At 40.3% G+C, this 18,193-nt stretch overlaps 1 protein-coding gene across 1 annotated transcript in view; it reads right to left on the bottom strand.

The window, feature by feature from the left end:
* The window catches only part of LOC114052308 (von Willebrand factor A domain-containing protein 3A-like), a 64,776-nt gene extending 46,831 nt beyond the window's left edge, over nucleotides 1-17,945 (bottom strand). The window contains 6 exon segments of the mRNA XM_027874857.1: nucleotides 3,748-3,846; nucleotides 8,949-9,003; nucleotides 10,564-10,641; nucleotides 10,738-10,860; nucleotides 17,322-17,441; nucleotides 17,881-17,945. Coding sequence (XP_027730658.1) covers nucleotides 3,748-3,846; nucleotides 8,949-9,003; nucleotides 10,564-10,641; nucleotides 10,738-10,860; nucleotides 17,322-17,441; nucleotides 17,881-17,945 — 540 coding nt within the window.
* Between the last annotated feature and the right edge of the window lie 248 nt (nucleotides 17,946-18,193).

Here is an 18,193-nt window from a genome sequence, read left to right on the forward strand (position 1 = left end):
TGACTAACTGACTTACTCATAGAGTATTAGAGTTAGACAGCATCATAGAAGTCCTCCTATCCAAAATCCCATTGCATGTTAGAATCTAATTCCTAAACAAGATTTATCCAGCCTTTGACTACCTCGAGGATGGGAAAGTCATTACCTCACAAGGCAGCCCATTCCATTTTTAGACAGATTTGTCAGGAAAATCTTCCTTCTCCTGAACTGAAATCTGTTTCTCTGTAACTTCTACCAACTGTCCCTAGTTTTGCCCTCTGGAGCCAAATAGAACAAGTCTACTTGTGATGGAATGGATCAGTTTCAATCTAAATCCATCTGGGAACTGTGTCTTTTTTTTAATGTGTGAAACTGAAACACTGAAAATTCATTGCTCCAAGGCATCCAGATTAGTCACTGTCAGAGAAAGAACATCATCTTCTTTTAAACTGGAAAGATTCACAAAGAAAAAAAAAAAATCAGGGTATCTAATGACATCAACCTTATGAACAGACCTATGTGGGTCTCCAATGGCGTTCCTTTTAATTTATTTAAGTTGTGAGCAGATGACCAGGTTCCAGGAAAGAAATGCTTAAATTTGAGGGAAACAGAATAGTAGTTCCATTCATTTCCTTCCCATTGTATTTCCATGATGGAGGATAGATTGGTGACTAGGGTGCTATTTCAACAGCTGCCAGGGATTAATTTTTAGTCTTATTCTCTGGTTGTCTGGGGGGCAATGGGTCCCCATGGGTTGCGTGTTTTGGCAAGCTGATTGCTCATGCTGTCAACACCACAGTTTGTATCTCCATTCACTCTTGCTCATCCTTGCAAAAAGTTCTCTCCTAGGCATCAACCTCCTCTGATGTACTTTATTTGTTGCTCTTTGAATTTGATCTGTTAGGTCTGCCCTCAGAGAAAACGTGAATGAGAGAAGCAGAAAGATGGGGTCCTTAAAGGTGAGGCCCATAGTATCTCAGAGAGAGGTGGGCTGGGATCTTCCTAGAACCCAAACATATGACATACAGCCTTTGGATCAAATGTGGCCTGTCTGCCTCCAAGATATGGCCTTTTTGGGATTTTTAGGAAACATTTTTAAAAATCTAATTAGCATATATAACAGTAAAGCTTATTACTTCCATTGTGTAACTGATTGTCAGTCATACATCAATTAGTAATAGAAACTGAGAGCACTAGACTTGGAGCCAGACTTGAAGACCTGAGTTTGAATCCTAATTCAGACACTTATTAGTTGTGTGACTCTGGGAAAGTCACTTAATTTTTCTGAACCTTAGTTTCCTCATCTATAAAATGAGGATTAAACTTCACCTATCTCATAGTGTTGTGGTAAAGGATCAAATAAGGTAAAATATGTAAAGTACTTCACAAACCTTAAAGGGATATATAAATGATAGCTATTATTATTATGCAATCAGATTAATATGGCCTGTACACTTAATAGATTTATGATCACACAACCTACTACTGAAAACTTGGGAGGCCCTTATCATGATGACATCCTTTAGGTATTTCAGTAGGTAAACTATTGTCCTCATTTTTTCTTTGTAAATATTCTTGGTTTGAAGGAAAATGACATAGCCTTATCATGGAATATGGTTATCTCCTGCCAACTTAAAAGAAATGAAAGGGAACACTACCTAAAACCCATGTGGGTCCATGGGTCAATATTATTGGATCTTATTTAAATGAAATCCTTTAGGTATTGGAATAAGTAAACTTATCCTGATTTTTTTTCTTTCAGAATATTCCTGATTTAAAGGAACATACTATGCTGTACCATTGACACTGACTGATCTGGATACTTTGGAGAAGTATCTTAGCATGGGGCTTCCAACCAGGTCAAGCATAACACATTCTATCAGTGTGGTTGCAGAGCACACAGTCAGTCTCCAGGCAACCTGGCAGTGCTATATACTCCTCTCTGGGCCCAATGACCTCAGGAGGGAAATCCTCCTCCCATCTAAACTCTCATTATTGACTTATACTATCAACAATCCCTCTCCCAGATGGATAATCTTTTCTGGAGGTTGAAAGTATCTCTAAGGAGAAGTTGTATCATGCCACATTCTGTAGAATCAGAGATTTAGAGCTGAAAGGGACTTTAGAGGCCATTGAATACAATCTGCTGATTTTACAGATAAGGAAACTGAAGAATGGAAGAGGTTAAGTGATTAGTGTCTGAGGCAGAATTTGAACCCAGCTCTTTTTTTACCCATCCCCTGTCCACTGCCTACATCACACTGCCTGTCAAAAAATTCCACAAGCAGAGGATGGTGGGTAAAGTGACAGGAATTAGTGTCCAATAGGATTCATCCTAACTGAAGGCATGATCCATTTATGGGCTCACAATTCTTGGAGGGAATCACTTGAAATGAACTGTAATAGAGGTGCCATTTCACCATGCAAGTGGAATTGAGGTGAGAATCTTAGAAAATCTGACTGCAATTACTATTGCAAACACAATAAATTTTTGTCTGTTTGATATCTTAGTGTTAATGAACCATTCTTGTTGAAAAACAAACAAACAAACAACAAAACACCAATATCAGAAATCTCCCTTTGTGGATTTTTACAGTTGAGCCTATTTTGCAAATTTGATGTTAACCTCCTACTCCTCTAATTCCCGTCATTCCGAATAACACACAGACATTCAAGCCTGGAGGGAAACCTCTTTCCCCTGCTGCCCCTCCCATACACTCATCCCTCTCCAGTTTAGTAGTATGGTACAGTGGAAAATGTCTGGATGGAACCCGAATTTGGAGTCAAGAGGCTCTGTGTTCTAATCCTACCTCTGCCATGTATCACCTATCAGACCTTGGGCAAGTTGTTTAACCTTTCTTGTCTTCAGTTCCCTGACTATAAAATGGTGTCTAACTAGATCAGGGGTTCATAACCTTGGGTGCACAGACCCCTTAGAAGTCTGTGAACTTAGATGGATGGGAAAAATTACATCTTTATTTTTACTAACCTTTGGTGTCCCTGGTAATCCTATGCATTTTATTTTATGTTTTTAAAAACATTGTTAGAAGTGGTCCATAGGCTTCACTAGACTGCTCAAGGGATCTGGAACACAAAAAATTAGAAACCCCTGCCCTCGGTGGTCTTTAGCAAGGTCCCTTCCAGCTCTAAATCTATGATATCCAGTCCCTATCCTCCTCTGCCTGCACCTCCTCCTTTGGCAAATTGTTAAGAAACTTTCCTTCATCCTTGATTTCTCTGCCCTCAAACATCTCTTTATCCTTCATCACCTTCTCCATTGTTGATTGCATTTCTTATGCTACCTGACTTTAGAAGGAGACACCGTCTTATTCCTGGTTTCCCATTTACCCCCTGAATCCTAGCTTGCTTTACCCTTTTGCTAGTCAAGAACTTCTTCCTGTAATGCCTAGAACTGTTTCTTAACTTATCTCCCACTCTCAAAGTCTTTCCGTCCTTTCATAGCTCAGCTGGAGGCTCTTCCATTAAGCTTTCCTTATGCACCCAGCTCAAAGTGACTCTCTGTCTTGTCTCATTTCTTCTATGTGCTCATCACATTCTAATTCCCATCGTGGTTATTTGCACAAAGCTCTGGATTGTAAACTTTCTGAGGGCAGGGAGTGATTTTTGTTGTTGTTGTTTTAAACTTAATAGAGGTCTCTATGGCCTAGCAAAGTCCCTTGAAAATGGCAGGTGCTTCATGAATATTTGTTATTGACCTGAGGAAGGCAGAGTTGCTTTTTTTTTTTCTAGTTTAGAAGAGCTACTTACCAACAAGTCACGTTGGAACTCCTGCTTTTGAAAGTGACAGCTACTGTTTGAAACGTCCACCAGGACTCCGACTTTAGTCCCCTTTAGGAGGCCAAACATCTAAAGGCAAAGAAGTCTGTTGAATCAATGAATCAGCGGCACCTTATATAAGGTGTCCCAAAAGTCTTTGTGCAGTTTTAAGCTATTTAAACTTGGACTGGCACTAAGACTTTTTTGAAGGCACTAAGACTTGAGCTATTAAAGCTAAGACTGCACCAAGAATTTTGGGACACTCTGTACTTCTCTGATTATCAGACTCTGAGAAGCTCTAGAGATTTAACAGTTTCCTTCATTTAATCCTGAGACCCAAAGTGTACTGTCTCCGTTAAGGTGCTTGCTACCGAGGCAGAAGAACTGGAACCCCAGAGCTGGCTCAGTGCTACTTGCTTCTGTTTCTTGTCAGAAGATGGTGCTAAGATGAGGCTAAAACTTTGTCCCCCATCTGCCTCCATGCCTATTCCTCCAGTCCGGGGATTATTCTTTTTCTAGAAGTAATGCTGATGTTGATACCATACAGGACATTAGCCTGGGGTGTGTGTGTATGTGTGTGCGTGTGTGTGTGTGTGTGTGTGTGTGTGTGTGTGTGTGTGTTGCCTTTCTTTGTATCCCCAGAGCTTAGCACAGTGCCTGGAACATAGAAAGTGTTTCATAAATACTAGCTGACTGGCTGAAGCCAAGCCCTGGGTTTGATTGACTCCTTTAAAAAAATCTGTGAGGATGTCCAAGTCTGGCACATTCTCAGAGTCTATAAAACACCACTGAGGTATAAAAATATTGTTGAAGAACTCAATCAGAACAGATCTGGAGGCCTCTGCCTTAGAAAGCCACAGAGACAGGTCACAATAGGTCACGACATAAAGCAACTCTCCTCTCCCAAAGCCACAAATCAGCAGCTAGGCTAATTTACCATAAGTCGTATTCTGCTCATGTGGACCTTCTCTTTTTTTTTAGATTTTTTATTAATTTATTTTGATTTATCAACAATCACTTCCATATGCTTTTGACTTTAAAATTTTTCTCCCCCTTCCTCCCCACCACCCTCCCCAAGATGGCGCATAATCTGATATAGGCTGTACATATACATTCCTATTAAACATATTTTCACATTAGTGATGTTGTAAGTAAAAATTAGGATCAGTAGGAAGAACCACCAGAAAGAGGAAACAAAACTCAACAGAAGAGAAAAAAATAGCAATTCAACTTCCATAGTTCTGTCTTTGGATGTGGATAGCATTTTCCATCACGAGGCCTTTGGAGATGTCTTAGATCCTTGTACTGCTGGAAAGGGTTAAGTTTATTAGTATTGGTCATTGCACAATGTGGCTGTTATTGTGTATATTATTCTCTTGGTTCTGCTCACTTCACTCAACATCAGACCATATAAGTTTTTCCAGGTTTTTCTGAAGTCAGCCTGTTCATCATTTCTTATAGCACAATAGTATTCCATTACATTCATATACCACAGGTTGCTCAGCCACTCCCCAATTGATGGGCATTCTCTCAATTTCCAATTCTTTGCCACAACAAAAAGAGCTACTATGAATATTTTTGTACACATGGGTTCTTTTCCCATTTGTATGATCTCTTTGGGATATAGCCCTAGAAGTGCTATTGCTGGGTCAAAGGGTATGCACATTTTGATAGCCCTTTGGGCATAGTTCCAAATTGCTCTCCAAAATGGTTGGATCATTTCACAACTCCACCAACAATGCATTAGTGTTGCAATTTTCCCACATCTTCTCCACATTTATCATTTTCCTGTTTTGTCACGTTGGCTCATGTGGACCCTCTCTTGCCCTAGACCTGCCATGCTTAGAGCAGAAATGCTTGCACATGGAGAGAGTTTCTGGAGAAAAACAAAGAATATGGAATCCCAGGGGGTGCTTTGTGGGCTCCTTGTCACTCTCAGTTTCAAGGCTCTGCTAAAGACAAATCTCCCAGTCTTGTTGGACTTCATCCTGATCTCAAAACCTGGACCCATTGGTTAGGGTTGTCTTTAGTGCCCAGGTGAATTATATAGCCATTCGGCCCTTTGCTCAGATAAAACTTCATACAATAAGATTAATTAGGCATTATTACTCACAATCCTAATAGTGATAGACAGTTTGCAAAGCATTGTGCTCACAACAACTCTGCAAGGTAGGGTACTCTAAATATTATTAGCTCCATTTTACAGATTAAGAAACTAAGGTTTCATGACATCAAGGGACTTAAAGTTACAACCTGGTGACTGACTGAGCTGGGACTTGAACCAAGGTCTTCTGACTTCAAAGCCAGTGATCTTTCTGTAATATAAACTTACAACAAACCTAACCCAACCCTTATTTTGCAGGGAAGGAAACTGAGGCCCATAGAGTTTTAAATGACTTATCTAAGGACATACAGCAATTCAGTGGCTAACCTGGGACTATCCTTTAGATATTTTCCTGACTGTCAGGAAGATTAACTCTCATTTATCCAGAGAGCTTGAAGATAAGGTTTGTGGACTATCCAGGTCCCTCTAGTTCTCTAGCCTCTTCTGCCCACACTATGGTTATTTCTAAACTTGTTAGCACCTAAACTATTAGGGTACAGAAGCAGGAATTGTCTGCTCTTTGCCAATAGTTTCAATAGAAATATTGATGTTGTTACTACTATTGGGCAAATTTGTGTTTTTGGATCATCCCTTTGTTTCATCCTTCTGTGCTTTCTTTGCCATGGCAGTCCAAAGTGTCTGTGATATAGCCAGTCATCCATTAGATAATAAAGCAGTTAGATGGCACAGTGGATGGAGTACTGGACATGGAGCCAGGAAGGCTTGAGTTCAAATACAACCTCAAACACTTTCTAAACTGTGTGACCACGGGCAAGTCACTTAACCTTTGTTAGCCTCAGTCTCCTCATTTGTAAAATGAGGATAATAAACAGCACCTACCTCCCAGGGTTATTGTGAGGATCAAATGAGATAATATTTATAAAGTGCTTTGCAAACCTTAAAATACTATATAAATGCTATCTGTGATAATAATAAATTATATCATTAAGGAAAGGGAACTTCCTTTAATCTATAGGATATACCCAAGCAAGAAACTGGATTTCATCTTTAATAGGTAGCCAGCACCTTAATCTCATAGGGTCACCTACTTTTTTTTGGGTTAGGAAGGGTGGGAAGTTTTGATGTCAGCTTGAGAATTAGAGAAACAGATACACTCATACATTTCTGGGGGAACTGCAGATTAGCAAAACTTTTTTTTCTCTGTGTGTGGGTAATCTGATAGAATATGAAATCACAAAAATTAAAATTATAGTGTAACATGAAAATTTGATCTAATAATCTCATTATTGAGAATATCCCTAACCCTGGGAATATACAAAAAGTATATTTTCTACCATCTACACTGCTTATTTTTTGCTTCACCATCAGCCCCGCTCCCCACCCCTCCATGATAAACTCATCACCAGAGATTGCTTCAACTTTGATACTCACACTTCATCAGTACCTCCAGTTGCCTCTATCCTTCTATCAGAGGGTTGGAGAGTGGAGCAAAACATTCCTCCCAAAGTTTTCTTTTGAAGAGAGCTCAGAAGCTCAGCCAGCTGTTCATTTCCCACCAGATTCGCTGCTTGGTTTTGACTCCATGGCATCATCATGCCCCAGCGGCAGTGTGTACCCTCTGCCCACCTCCCCCTTTCAGCTTCCTGTGTGTTGCCTTCCCCTGTTAAGATTACTAGCACAGGGACTGTCTTTTTCTTATTTGCATCTCCAGTGCTTAGTGCCTGGAACATGGAAGGTGCTAAATAAATGTTTATTGTCTTGTATTTTAAGTGTCATAACATTAAAAAAAATGACTACCAGTGTGACTTGGGGCAAGTCACTTAACCTTCTGGATCTTAGTCAAACAAACAATGGTATATCAGAGTAGCTGATTGAAATGGGCGAGTGAAAAGAAGAGAAGGGCTGGGCACGTGATGAGGACAAGGCACAGTGGGTAGACTGCCCCAGTGCTCCTACTGGTATCCTCCAGATGTGAGGAGAAATTGAGGAATGCACTCAGCATGTTGTTGGGTGGACCCCACCCTGTGGTTAACTTAGGGGAGGACAGGGAAGGAGTCACACATGGGCAGGCATGGATGGCTTGTTGGAGGTTACTGGTTGCATTGTTGGAGGGAAGATGCAAATTCATAAGATCACAGATCCATTTGATGACATGAATGTAAGAGGATACTATTGTGCTATTAAAATGACAAGTATGAGGAACATAAAAAATGAATTTTTCTATAAGAAGTATTGCAAAATGGTGAAAACAGAATCATAAGAATATATACTCTGTCTATAACTACCTAAAAGGAAAATATATACAGAAATGGAGAACAAGGATATTGAGGGGTAAAAAGCTGTTCTTAGTTAATATATAAATTAACTTAAATAAATAGTTGGTAACAAATAATGTATAAATTAAATAGTTGGCAATATATCAAGTATATATGATATATATGTACATATATTTCTAATTGGTTTTGTTAGTCTAAAGTATATATTATGTATATATAATAAATAATATATTGATATTTTATAATAATAAATATTTTAAATGTATTATTTAAAAATTTTTGAAATGCCTTCAAATTAAGGGTTCAAGGAAGACTGCTGATTTTTTTAATGAAACATTATTATGATATGCTATTGTTAGACTCATGAATATTATATTTAATAAAATAATGAATAGTAACACAAAGTAAAATACATTATAGTTACAGAGTAGTTTATGCCCTTTATCTTGGTGGATCCTCACAGCAATCCCTTTGGCGGATGAATCAGAAATTTTATTTATGCCCATTATACAGATGATGAAACTGAAGCTCAGAGAAGTTAAATGACTTCTTTACCTACCAGATTGCTTATAAGTGCCAGATTTGAACCCAGGACCTCTAGTTTTAAGTCAGCTTTGACTATGGCCTTGAGGTGAAAAGATGAGAATAAGGGGCAGCTAGGTGGCTCAGTGGATAGAGCATCAGCCCTGGAGTCAGGAGGACCTGAATTCAAATTTGGCCTTAGATGCTTACTAGCTGTGTGACCCTGGGCAAGTGCTTACCCCCAACTGCTTCCAAAAAAAAAAAAGAAAAGAAAAGAAAAGAAAGAGAAGAGAACAAACGGGGCAAAGAGCAAAGCTTGCTTTTGTTACCTTCCTGCTGCCTTCCGTGAACCACTGAATTCTTTTCTGAAACGTTTCAATAGCTCTGTCAAGACACAAGCAAAGCTGTGAAAAATCTTGCCCACTGACTTTTACTTCTACGTCACACTTTTAACTTTTTTAAAGTTTTTTTTTCATATCCATGTCACATTTGTTCTTAAGAACAGCTCTGTGAAGTTGGCACAAGACATAATATGATCCCCATTTTGCAGCCCTGAAATGCTCAAGTGACTTGCCCCAGGTCAGTGGAAGAACCAGAACTTGCACTCGTGCCTTCTCATCTCTTTTTACTGTCTCCCTGACCCTATTCCTCATACTTAGTTTGTTTTAGTGGGAGATGCCCCCGGCTCTGATGTGTTTGTCCCCTAGTTACCTTCAAAATGGGATACGCTGTTTCAATTAATGATTCAAAATACCTTGTCCACAGGAAGGTTCGATGGAGGATGCTTAAAGTCATCTTTGACGCTTCTCTCTCCTCCTCACAACCAATCACCAGGTTTCTTCAGGTTCTCCTTCAGAATGTTTGGGGCCCATCATTTCCTCTCTATTTCTGCTATTCACACGCCAGGCCAGGCTTTCGTAATAATTTCATGCCTATATTACTGTTTTAGTTGAATGGTCCAGTCTCTTCTGCCATCTATCCATTTGGCGCATGGTTGAGACTGTATTTTTTTTTTTCTAAAAAATGCTGCTCTCATTGTGTAATTCTCCCAGTCAGAAGTTTTCAGTGGTTTTCCCATTACCTACAGGACAAAGCCCTAGTTCCTTAGTCCCACACTTTGGACCCATCTTCACTTTTTTATCTTCTACCAGTTTTCCACATGGAAAGTCTGCTTCTGGACCCGATTGCTTCACCATCTATGGAACAAGCCGTTCTTCTTCCCAACGCTGAGCCTTTACCTGTTAACCTGTTCCTTCTGCTCAGGATGCTCTCACTCTTCTCCATCTTTCAGGGATGGAGCACCACTTATTTGGTGCTTAGTGAAAGGTCTGAGGATCATAGGATCTTGGACCTCGAGCCGAGGTCATCTAGTCCAGCCTCATCATTTTCCACAACAACAACAGTGGCTGACTCCAGAGCTCATTTCATTTTGCCCTCACAATGCTAATTAACTCCTACATCTCATATCTTTCCCCTTCCTTCCCCTTCCTGTTCTACCTTCCTACCTCCCAGCAACAAGATTACAGACCCCTTGGGGACAGGAGCATTGTCTGGCATGCTCTTACATCCATAACACTTAAAGTAGTGTGGAATGTTGTAGGAATCTAGCAAGCTTAGATCGTAAGCTCCTTGAGGGCAGGGACTGTCTTTTGCTTATTTTTGTATCCCCAGTGCTTAGCATAGTGCCTGGCATATAGTATATGTTTTATCAATGTTAATTGAATGAATTGAATAGTACAAATCCTTTGAATTAGTCAACTATCTAGATGAATGGCTTAAAACAAGCAAAACTCTGCATGGGCAAAGTGTCCAGAAGGAAAGAATTCCAACGAATTTATTTGAGAGAGCCTAGCACAAGGCCTTATGGAAAGGTGCAGCATTTAAAATATTATCTCTTGAAATGAAATGTTACACATGCTTCTTAGCTGCTGGGGCTGTACTTACTCAGAAAGTCTTGATTCAAAGAGGTTGACAGCCTTGATTGGAAAGTGGATTTTCTGCATGATGCTGCTGTTCTTGTTTCTAAAGGGAGAATATGTCATTATGAACTGCTGTCCTTCCTTGGGGAAAGTGGAGGGATGGAAGCAGGGAAGGTTATTTTTTAAATTTCAGACTTACAGAATAGCTGTGCCCTGGCTGATCAGATCCAACAATGTAAGCTTCTGGTATGTCAAATTGTGAGTGTCAAACCATTCTTCTGAGCCTTTCTTAGGTGGGGTCTGGGGCTCTTTTTCATGTCCTTTCTGAAGGATGGGAGCCAGGAGCAAATTAGCAGTTAAAGGAGAGGGTATAGGTGGAGAGGTTCCCCTGGTTTCCTTTGCACTAATACCCAGGTGATGCCCACCTTACCTAGTTCCAAGCCCAGGAAAATATTCACAGTCACCTCACAGGAAGGCAGGTGTTTACAAGAGGTATCACTCAAAAAATGCTTGTGTCCTGGGTGAGTTCCAGGAGCTGTACCCCTTGCCTCAGTCTCCTGCCTCAACGTACAGAGCCATTACCATTTCTGAATTATTCATTTGGTATTTACCATTTGCTCCCTATGTTGTCAATTATCTTTTCTTGTGTCAGGGTAAGACTGTTTCTTATTTTTCTTTGTACCCACAAAACATCTAATATGATGCTATGCACATAATAGGTGTCTAATAATGTTTGCTGGTTCTTTGAAAACAATGTTCCTTCTCTGACAATGCCCAAAACTAACTAGATAAAGCATTCCAAATATTAATCTTTCAACATTCTTGAGTGTCTACAGTGTGCAGAGCTCTACGGGAGGACATATAAGAAAGAACAGATAAGATTGTCATGCTTAAGAAGTTTGAAGCAACTTCAGACATACTAATTCAATGCAATTCAACAAGCATTTACTAAGCCTGTGCTAGGAATTGGAGATACTCAGTCTAATGGATATTTGATCTCATGAATTTGGAAGTTTCCTCCTTTCATTGTTGTGAAAATCACAATCCAGCCAGGCCTGGCCATCCTGTGCTATATTTCTTGCCCAAGTCTGTCACTAAGTTTGCCACAGGGGGTCCGCTCCACATGCTTGGAGACCTTCCTTGCTCTCTCCTACATAACAACAGTTTCAGGGGAATTGAATTCTCTGTCTGCTTTTCATCTCGTTTAATTTCTTAATGTTATCTATTACTCCCATTTTTCTTCAGAGTTCCTCATTGGTTATGTGTCACATTCTACCCACATTCATCATGTATCTTTCCATTTTCCTTTGTATGATACTGACTTTTAAAATTCTTTTGACTGTTGTATTCCATGTCTTACTGCCATATAGCAACACATAGAGGATGCTTATATTTTTTAAAAAATGGTCCTTTGTTTTCATGGGAAGCTTGGGTCATTAAAAGCTTTTCAATTTCCCAAAGGCAATCCCAACTTGTTATCCATCTGTACTCTATGTCCCAGGTACACATAATAATGAACAAACTCTATTAAGCTGTCCATCCAAATGTATGTCATGATCTAGGGGTAGGCAATGGATGTATGTCATCCACTTGGTGTTTCATGTGAGACTGGTCAAACTTACCTCTTTTGACTGATTACTGACTACCCTGATCCAGGAGACTCTGCAGTTCCAAGGCTTAATGCAATAAACACAATGTTATCCATAAAGAGGAGCACCTAGAGGACCTCACCATCAACAGGAAGCCTGAGAGCTTGGTTCAGGAATTTGCATTTTATTCCCCAGGAGATGGGATTGGGAGTGAGGGTTATGATGGCAATGAGGTGTTAAGTTGAGGATGTCTCTGAACCTTTTGCCCATCAAGGATGTTCAGAAGTTACTCATTCAAAGAGTTCGTGTTAGAACTAGTCCTAACTCTCCCATGTTTGTTGAATTAAATGGAATAGAGTTCTGTAGTGGTAATCCTGCCTTGCCTTCCCTAACAGGGGTAAAGGGAAAACCCACCTGTCATGCTGAGGCCAGAGCTTCCAGAATCGACTAGTTACTATTCCCCTGCAATATAGATGAGCTTAAAATATCACTAGGGAATGTCTAATTAAAACTGTTGAACAGTTTAGCCATCTGCAGCCTCATATATACCAGAGATGTCATTGCTCTGCATTTGAGGCCCTTCAAGAAATGGCATGTGTAGATACGCGTAGATTTAGAGCTCCAGCTGTAAGTAGGTTAGAGATTTTCTGGTCCAACCCCTGTCTTTTTATATATACTGGGGTCTTCCCATTTCCTCATTCTTTCAACTCCCTAGAATTCTCTGTCTACCTCCAGGGGACTGTGTCGGAGCTGAGGTGGGGGCAGTTTAGGTCACATATGGACTAATTTCCTGAGAGTCTTCTAAATAACTGATAAGCTGATACCACTGAGTGCCATACTGTAAGTAAGGTGGATTTTGTTATTCTTTTTAGATAATAGTTTCCAGGATCCATGGCCAAAATAATCTCCAATTCCCAGGCTCATGGCTTGTAAACAGTTTCTACTGTGACTATGCAGTGAGATATAGGGATGACATAATATAATACTTATTATTTACTACACTTGTGCTGTGCTAGGTCGTGACGATATTGCTAAAGTTAACCTGTGAGCTTATTGTTGGCAAATTGCCTTCTTTGTGTGCTTCTCTATAAATCAAGAGAGCACTGGTCGGTGAGTGGGGATTTGGAGAATGCATAGGGAAATGCATGTGTGTCTGCCTCAACTGGCCCCCATTGAGGCTTGGGGGCATTTAGAGGAGTGCACAAGCTGGAATGCTGAGCCTGTCTTGATTGGCTCCCGTTGAGACGTAGGGGCTGTTGACTCCCCTTCTTGCCTGCTCCTGTGAGAAGGGTGATTAGGGGATCCCATGGGAGTTATTGCCCCCATTATCAGGAACCCATTGAGATAGAATAGTAAGAATAAATTATGTTTTAACCCTTCTGAAGCAGCCCAAAACCTCCAATGGTGGCTCCTGCCTAACAATTGGCATAGTTGGTGTTTCTTGTGGTCCACATACCCAGTAAAAAAAAAAGTCAGCTTTCAGCTGGCAGCTCTATTGGATACAGCCCTCTGAGTGACAGGATGTAAATTCATTGGTGGGTAATGGATGGCCCTTCTCTAACCTGAGTGATAGTAATGGGGGCTACTGATCCCTGTGTGGAATGTAAGACTTAACTAGCTGAGCTTTTTCTGGGGCCTCTGGCTACCTTTATCTTTGTGTGTTTCCTTCTTTTAGCATTGACCTTGTGAGCAATGAAAACTCTGAAGAGATTACAGCTCTGGCAGCTGGTGTCTTCACCTTCCCTGGCATCTGAGCAGCAGAATTTTTGGGAAATTTCCTAAGCACTGGCAAGAGTGGGCTGGCACCATGGGAAGTGCTGGCATTGGAGAGAGACCATCAAAGATGGCGGAGTAGGAGAAAGCAGTATAGTGCAGTTTTCCCTCACAACTAGGCCTACAAAGAGCACCAGACAGTCTTCATTGGGAAATCCAAGGAAAAAGCAGTATACAGAGACAAACAGAGGTCCGTGGGCAATGGGGAGGGCACAACTGCAGGTTTCCTGTTGGTCTGAGCCTGCTATCTTGATTACTCAGCTGCACCAGGCTGGAAACTGCCACCCTGAAACCCCACCTCTCTTGGAGCCACTCAGCTGCTTCTCTCTTCTGTTACTGCTCCTTGCCCAGTATATAGGTCTAGTACACAGCTGAAGGTAGCCTTGTTGTTCAGTAGTGTCTGACTCTTCAAGACCCCATTTGGGGTTTTCTTGGCAAAGATTCTGGAGTGGTTTGCCATTTCCTTTTCCAGCTTATGTTCCAGATGAGGAAACTGAGGCAAATAGGGTTAAGTGACTTGCCCAGGGTCACACAGCTAGGAAGTGCCTGAGGCAGGATTTGAATTCAGGAAGAGTCTTCCTGACTTCAGGCCCAGTACTCTTTGCACTATGGCGCCACCTAGCTGCCCTGAAGTTAGCCTTAGCCTAGGCACAAGTTGCTTCCTCAGTCTCAGGAAATCAAACAGGTGTGGCCAATGGATATTTCCACATACATAGTAGAATAGAAAAACTGCAGATCCTTTTTAGGTATTATTCAACATGTAACATTTAAAGCTCTCTTACTAGTCTGTGATTCTTTTTTGGCCTTCCTTTTGTTTTCTTCTGTACTTTAATAAAAAGATAATGGCATTTATTCATGTGAGGCAATCCAAAAACCAGTGCGGGGAAGCTCCATGGGCATTTGGGCAAAGATCAGCATAAGGAGAAACAGAAGCGATATTAGGCAAAGACCATCTGGACAGAATACAAAGAGAGAAGGAGACAGAGAAGATAAACTTTCTGTTAGAAATGTCAAGATCTTTTTTTCTTTTTCTTCTGGCAAGAGGCCTCTGGGGTGGAATGAAGGATAATCTTAGTGATTTTATATTCCAGAACTTTCCAAAGCAAGGCAAAAGCATGTTGAAGGTTTTCCCTTTGGCCAAGGGAAGGCTAAAGTAGTTTCTGTCTGGTGGGGGCTGGCAGGGTGTATACTGGTTCATATTGCCTTCTTCGTTTCTTTTACTCCACACAGCCTCAGATACTAGAGAGAAAGTCATTCCCACTGGGAGGAGAAGGGGAGTGGCTGGAGAAGAGAGACTCCACCCAAGAGTGGAGGCCATCCAAGCAGGAGCAGTTTAACTTTCTTCTCCAAACACCACACGCCCCTCCCCCTCCTATGTACATGCTGGAGACATAAGCTCTTCTGGAGTATAAACTCCTGAAGGGCAGGAACACTTTTGCCTCTGTGTCCCCAGTGCCTGGAACATAGTAGGTGATTAATAAATATCACTTAATTGATTAATCATCAATATAAGTGCTTTCTCCAGTGATGAAGATTGAAGCCAATTCACTCTCTCATGTCCTGAGCAATTCTTGTCCATGTCTTCCCATAACTAATCCAAACGGATTTCATTTAACATACTGGAATGGGGCCTTCCCCAGCTCTCTTGATATTGAATGGATACAAATGGAGTCTGTGGGCTGCCCATCAGTTTTGGCCCTCCTTTCTTTCTAGTCAAACCTGTCTTTATGTCTCTGATAACATCCTTCATGTTCCTCTTGTCCAATTCTTGATTGATATTATATTGTATCTTATTCACACCTACTATGTGGTTTTTCATTGTCCGTCAACTTTTATTCTTCAGAGAGACCACGAAAATCTGTGACTCATATACATACAGCATCAGAAGAATATTGTTTAAAAGAGGAGCTTTTGTTTCAGGGAGAAATTTGAGGTCACTAAAAGCATGGCAGAATTTCCTAAAGGCAATCTAGCCTGCTCTTCTTCTGGTCAGTTCTGGGACCAGCTTATTGTCCACGCATAGCATCTGTCCAAGACACATGTACTAAGGCCAAAATCTATGGATTGTCCATCCAACAGTATGATAGGACAGCAATAAAATCTAATGCAATCTTGGGTTTTATTAAGAGAACTGATAGTCCCATTGAACTCTGCTATGGTCAAACCATATGTGGAATAATTCATTCAGCTCTGGGCATCACATTTTAGAAAGGACGTTGACAAGATGGGAAGTGTCTAGAGCAGGACAGGATGCTGAAGGCCCTCACATTTATACCATATGAACATCAGTTGAAGAAACTGGGGAGGTTAATCCTGTAGAAGGGAGGACATGGAAGGGCAACTGTCTTTACAGGCATTCCTCATTGAAGGAAGTAGTAACTCAATGGGAAAGATGGAAAGACAAGAGGTTATATATAGTAAGAGAGGAATCTCAAAGATTTAGATCTTGACAGTGCTTTGCTCGTACTAGGTACTTCAAAAATGTGAACTGAACTGAATTAATTAATTTAGAACTGGAGCAATTTTGGGTAATGTGACTGTCCTTTATAGGTGACTGAGGTAGAGTGAAGTTGAGAATCAAAAAATCTGAGATAATAATAATAATAATGATAATAATAATAATAATAATGATAGCTAGCATTCATATAGAACCTACTATGTGCCAGGTCCTGTACCAAGCACTTTACAAATATCTCATTTGAAGATGAGAGAGTAACTAGAAAATCCATTTATATTCATGTTCAGTATGCAAATAAAATTTGCCTTCCTCTCTTAGAAAAACAAAACAAAAAATATGAAAAAATTTTGAATTTCATTCTATATTTCCATATTTATTTCCATCTTTGCAAATATCATGTCAATCAGCAGCAAACATTTATTAGGTGTATATCTATGTGAAAGACAGATATTGCTTGTCTAGGGGTGGGGAACCTGCTGCCTCGAGGCCACATGTGGCCCTGTAGGTCCTTAAGTGCAGCCCTTTGATTGAATCCAAACTTTGCAGAACAAATCCCCTTAATAAAAGGATTTGTTCTGTAAAACTTGGACTCAGTCAAAAGGTCGCACCCAAGGACCTAGAAGGCCACATGTAGCCTCGAGGCCACAGGTTCCCCACCCCTACATCTAGTCCCTTGGTCTGTACACATTTGGGAGGAATTATTGCTTCTCCCTCCTTTGGGTGCAATTCAAAGAATTCTGAACATAGATATTTTTCCCTGAGTCAGTTAGGTGTACCCTTCTCCCTGCTCCCACCTGTCCTAATGTTGCTCTGCCAAGCCCAACTTTCCAGATGTTCTAAGTTGAGATATATCATTTGGAAAGGTTCTTGGAGCAAAACCACCCTCCACCCACCACCAACCCCCTAAGGATATGATTTGTAACTATTTCTTCTTAGTTGTATAACTTAAGTATTTTTTTTATCAAGTCCTGGATCTGTTTGATGTCTGAAACCAATAATCTATTATCTGTTTTCTCAGGGCTTCCAGGGATAAACTACAAACTTACCTGCCTCTTAGGGCCTGCAGCAGTGTTTTCTTTCACACTATAAAACACAAATTCCATTTGGTCATTACTCATAATTCCAATTCACTGTTTTCTTAATTTAACCTATCTGTGCTCCACCACTACATCGAGGCCTCCAAATAATCGTTATTTCTTTTGAATAATCCTGAGGTTTTCTTGTCTCCTTTGTTTTTCTCCCAGTTATCCTCATGAAATCCTATTATGAATGAATCAGTCTCCAGGGTTTATGCCTCAGGGCCAGTTTATAGGGGAGACCTTTTCATAATGTGGTATCTTGGTAACCAGCCTCTCCCCCATATGGAGTCCAAGACACATTAGCCTTATATTAAATTTTGTTCCACATAGGATAGTATTATGGAAAAATTCCAGAGTACTTAACAAAAATGAAAATTATATCAATTCCCTTTTATAAGTAAATATTATTTTCATTTGGGAACCCAGGTAAGTTTGGTCCTTACCTAAGGTCTTCAGGAAATTTTTCATTATCTTTCATCTGGACTCCAATTCTGCTTTGTGTGGCCATTTTAGAATACTCCAAGATAGTTTCCTATGAAGGAAAATCAGCACATGGTGAATGTATTCTGCGGCAAACATTCTGAAACAAGGCATGGGGCATAGAACTTCTTTGGGTATCCTTAGTGTTCTTTTAAGAGTATTGTGGCAGGAGAAAAAACTAAATTCAATGCTGCAGAGCATTTTATTTTGGATTTCACATGAGGATGATAATATCTACTCACAGGTTTTTTTTTTTTAAATGAGAACAAAATCAGA

The sequence above is a fragment of the Vombatus ursinus genome, unplaced genomic scaffold, assembly GCF_900497805.2.
Source record: "Vombatus ursinus unplaced genomic scaffold, bare-nosed wombat genome assembly UNPS02014807.1, whole genome shotgun sequence".
NCBI classification, from domain to species: domain Eukaryota; kingdom Metazoa; phylum Chordata; class Mammalia; order Diprotodontia; family Vombatidae; genus Vombatus; species Vombatus ursinus.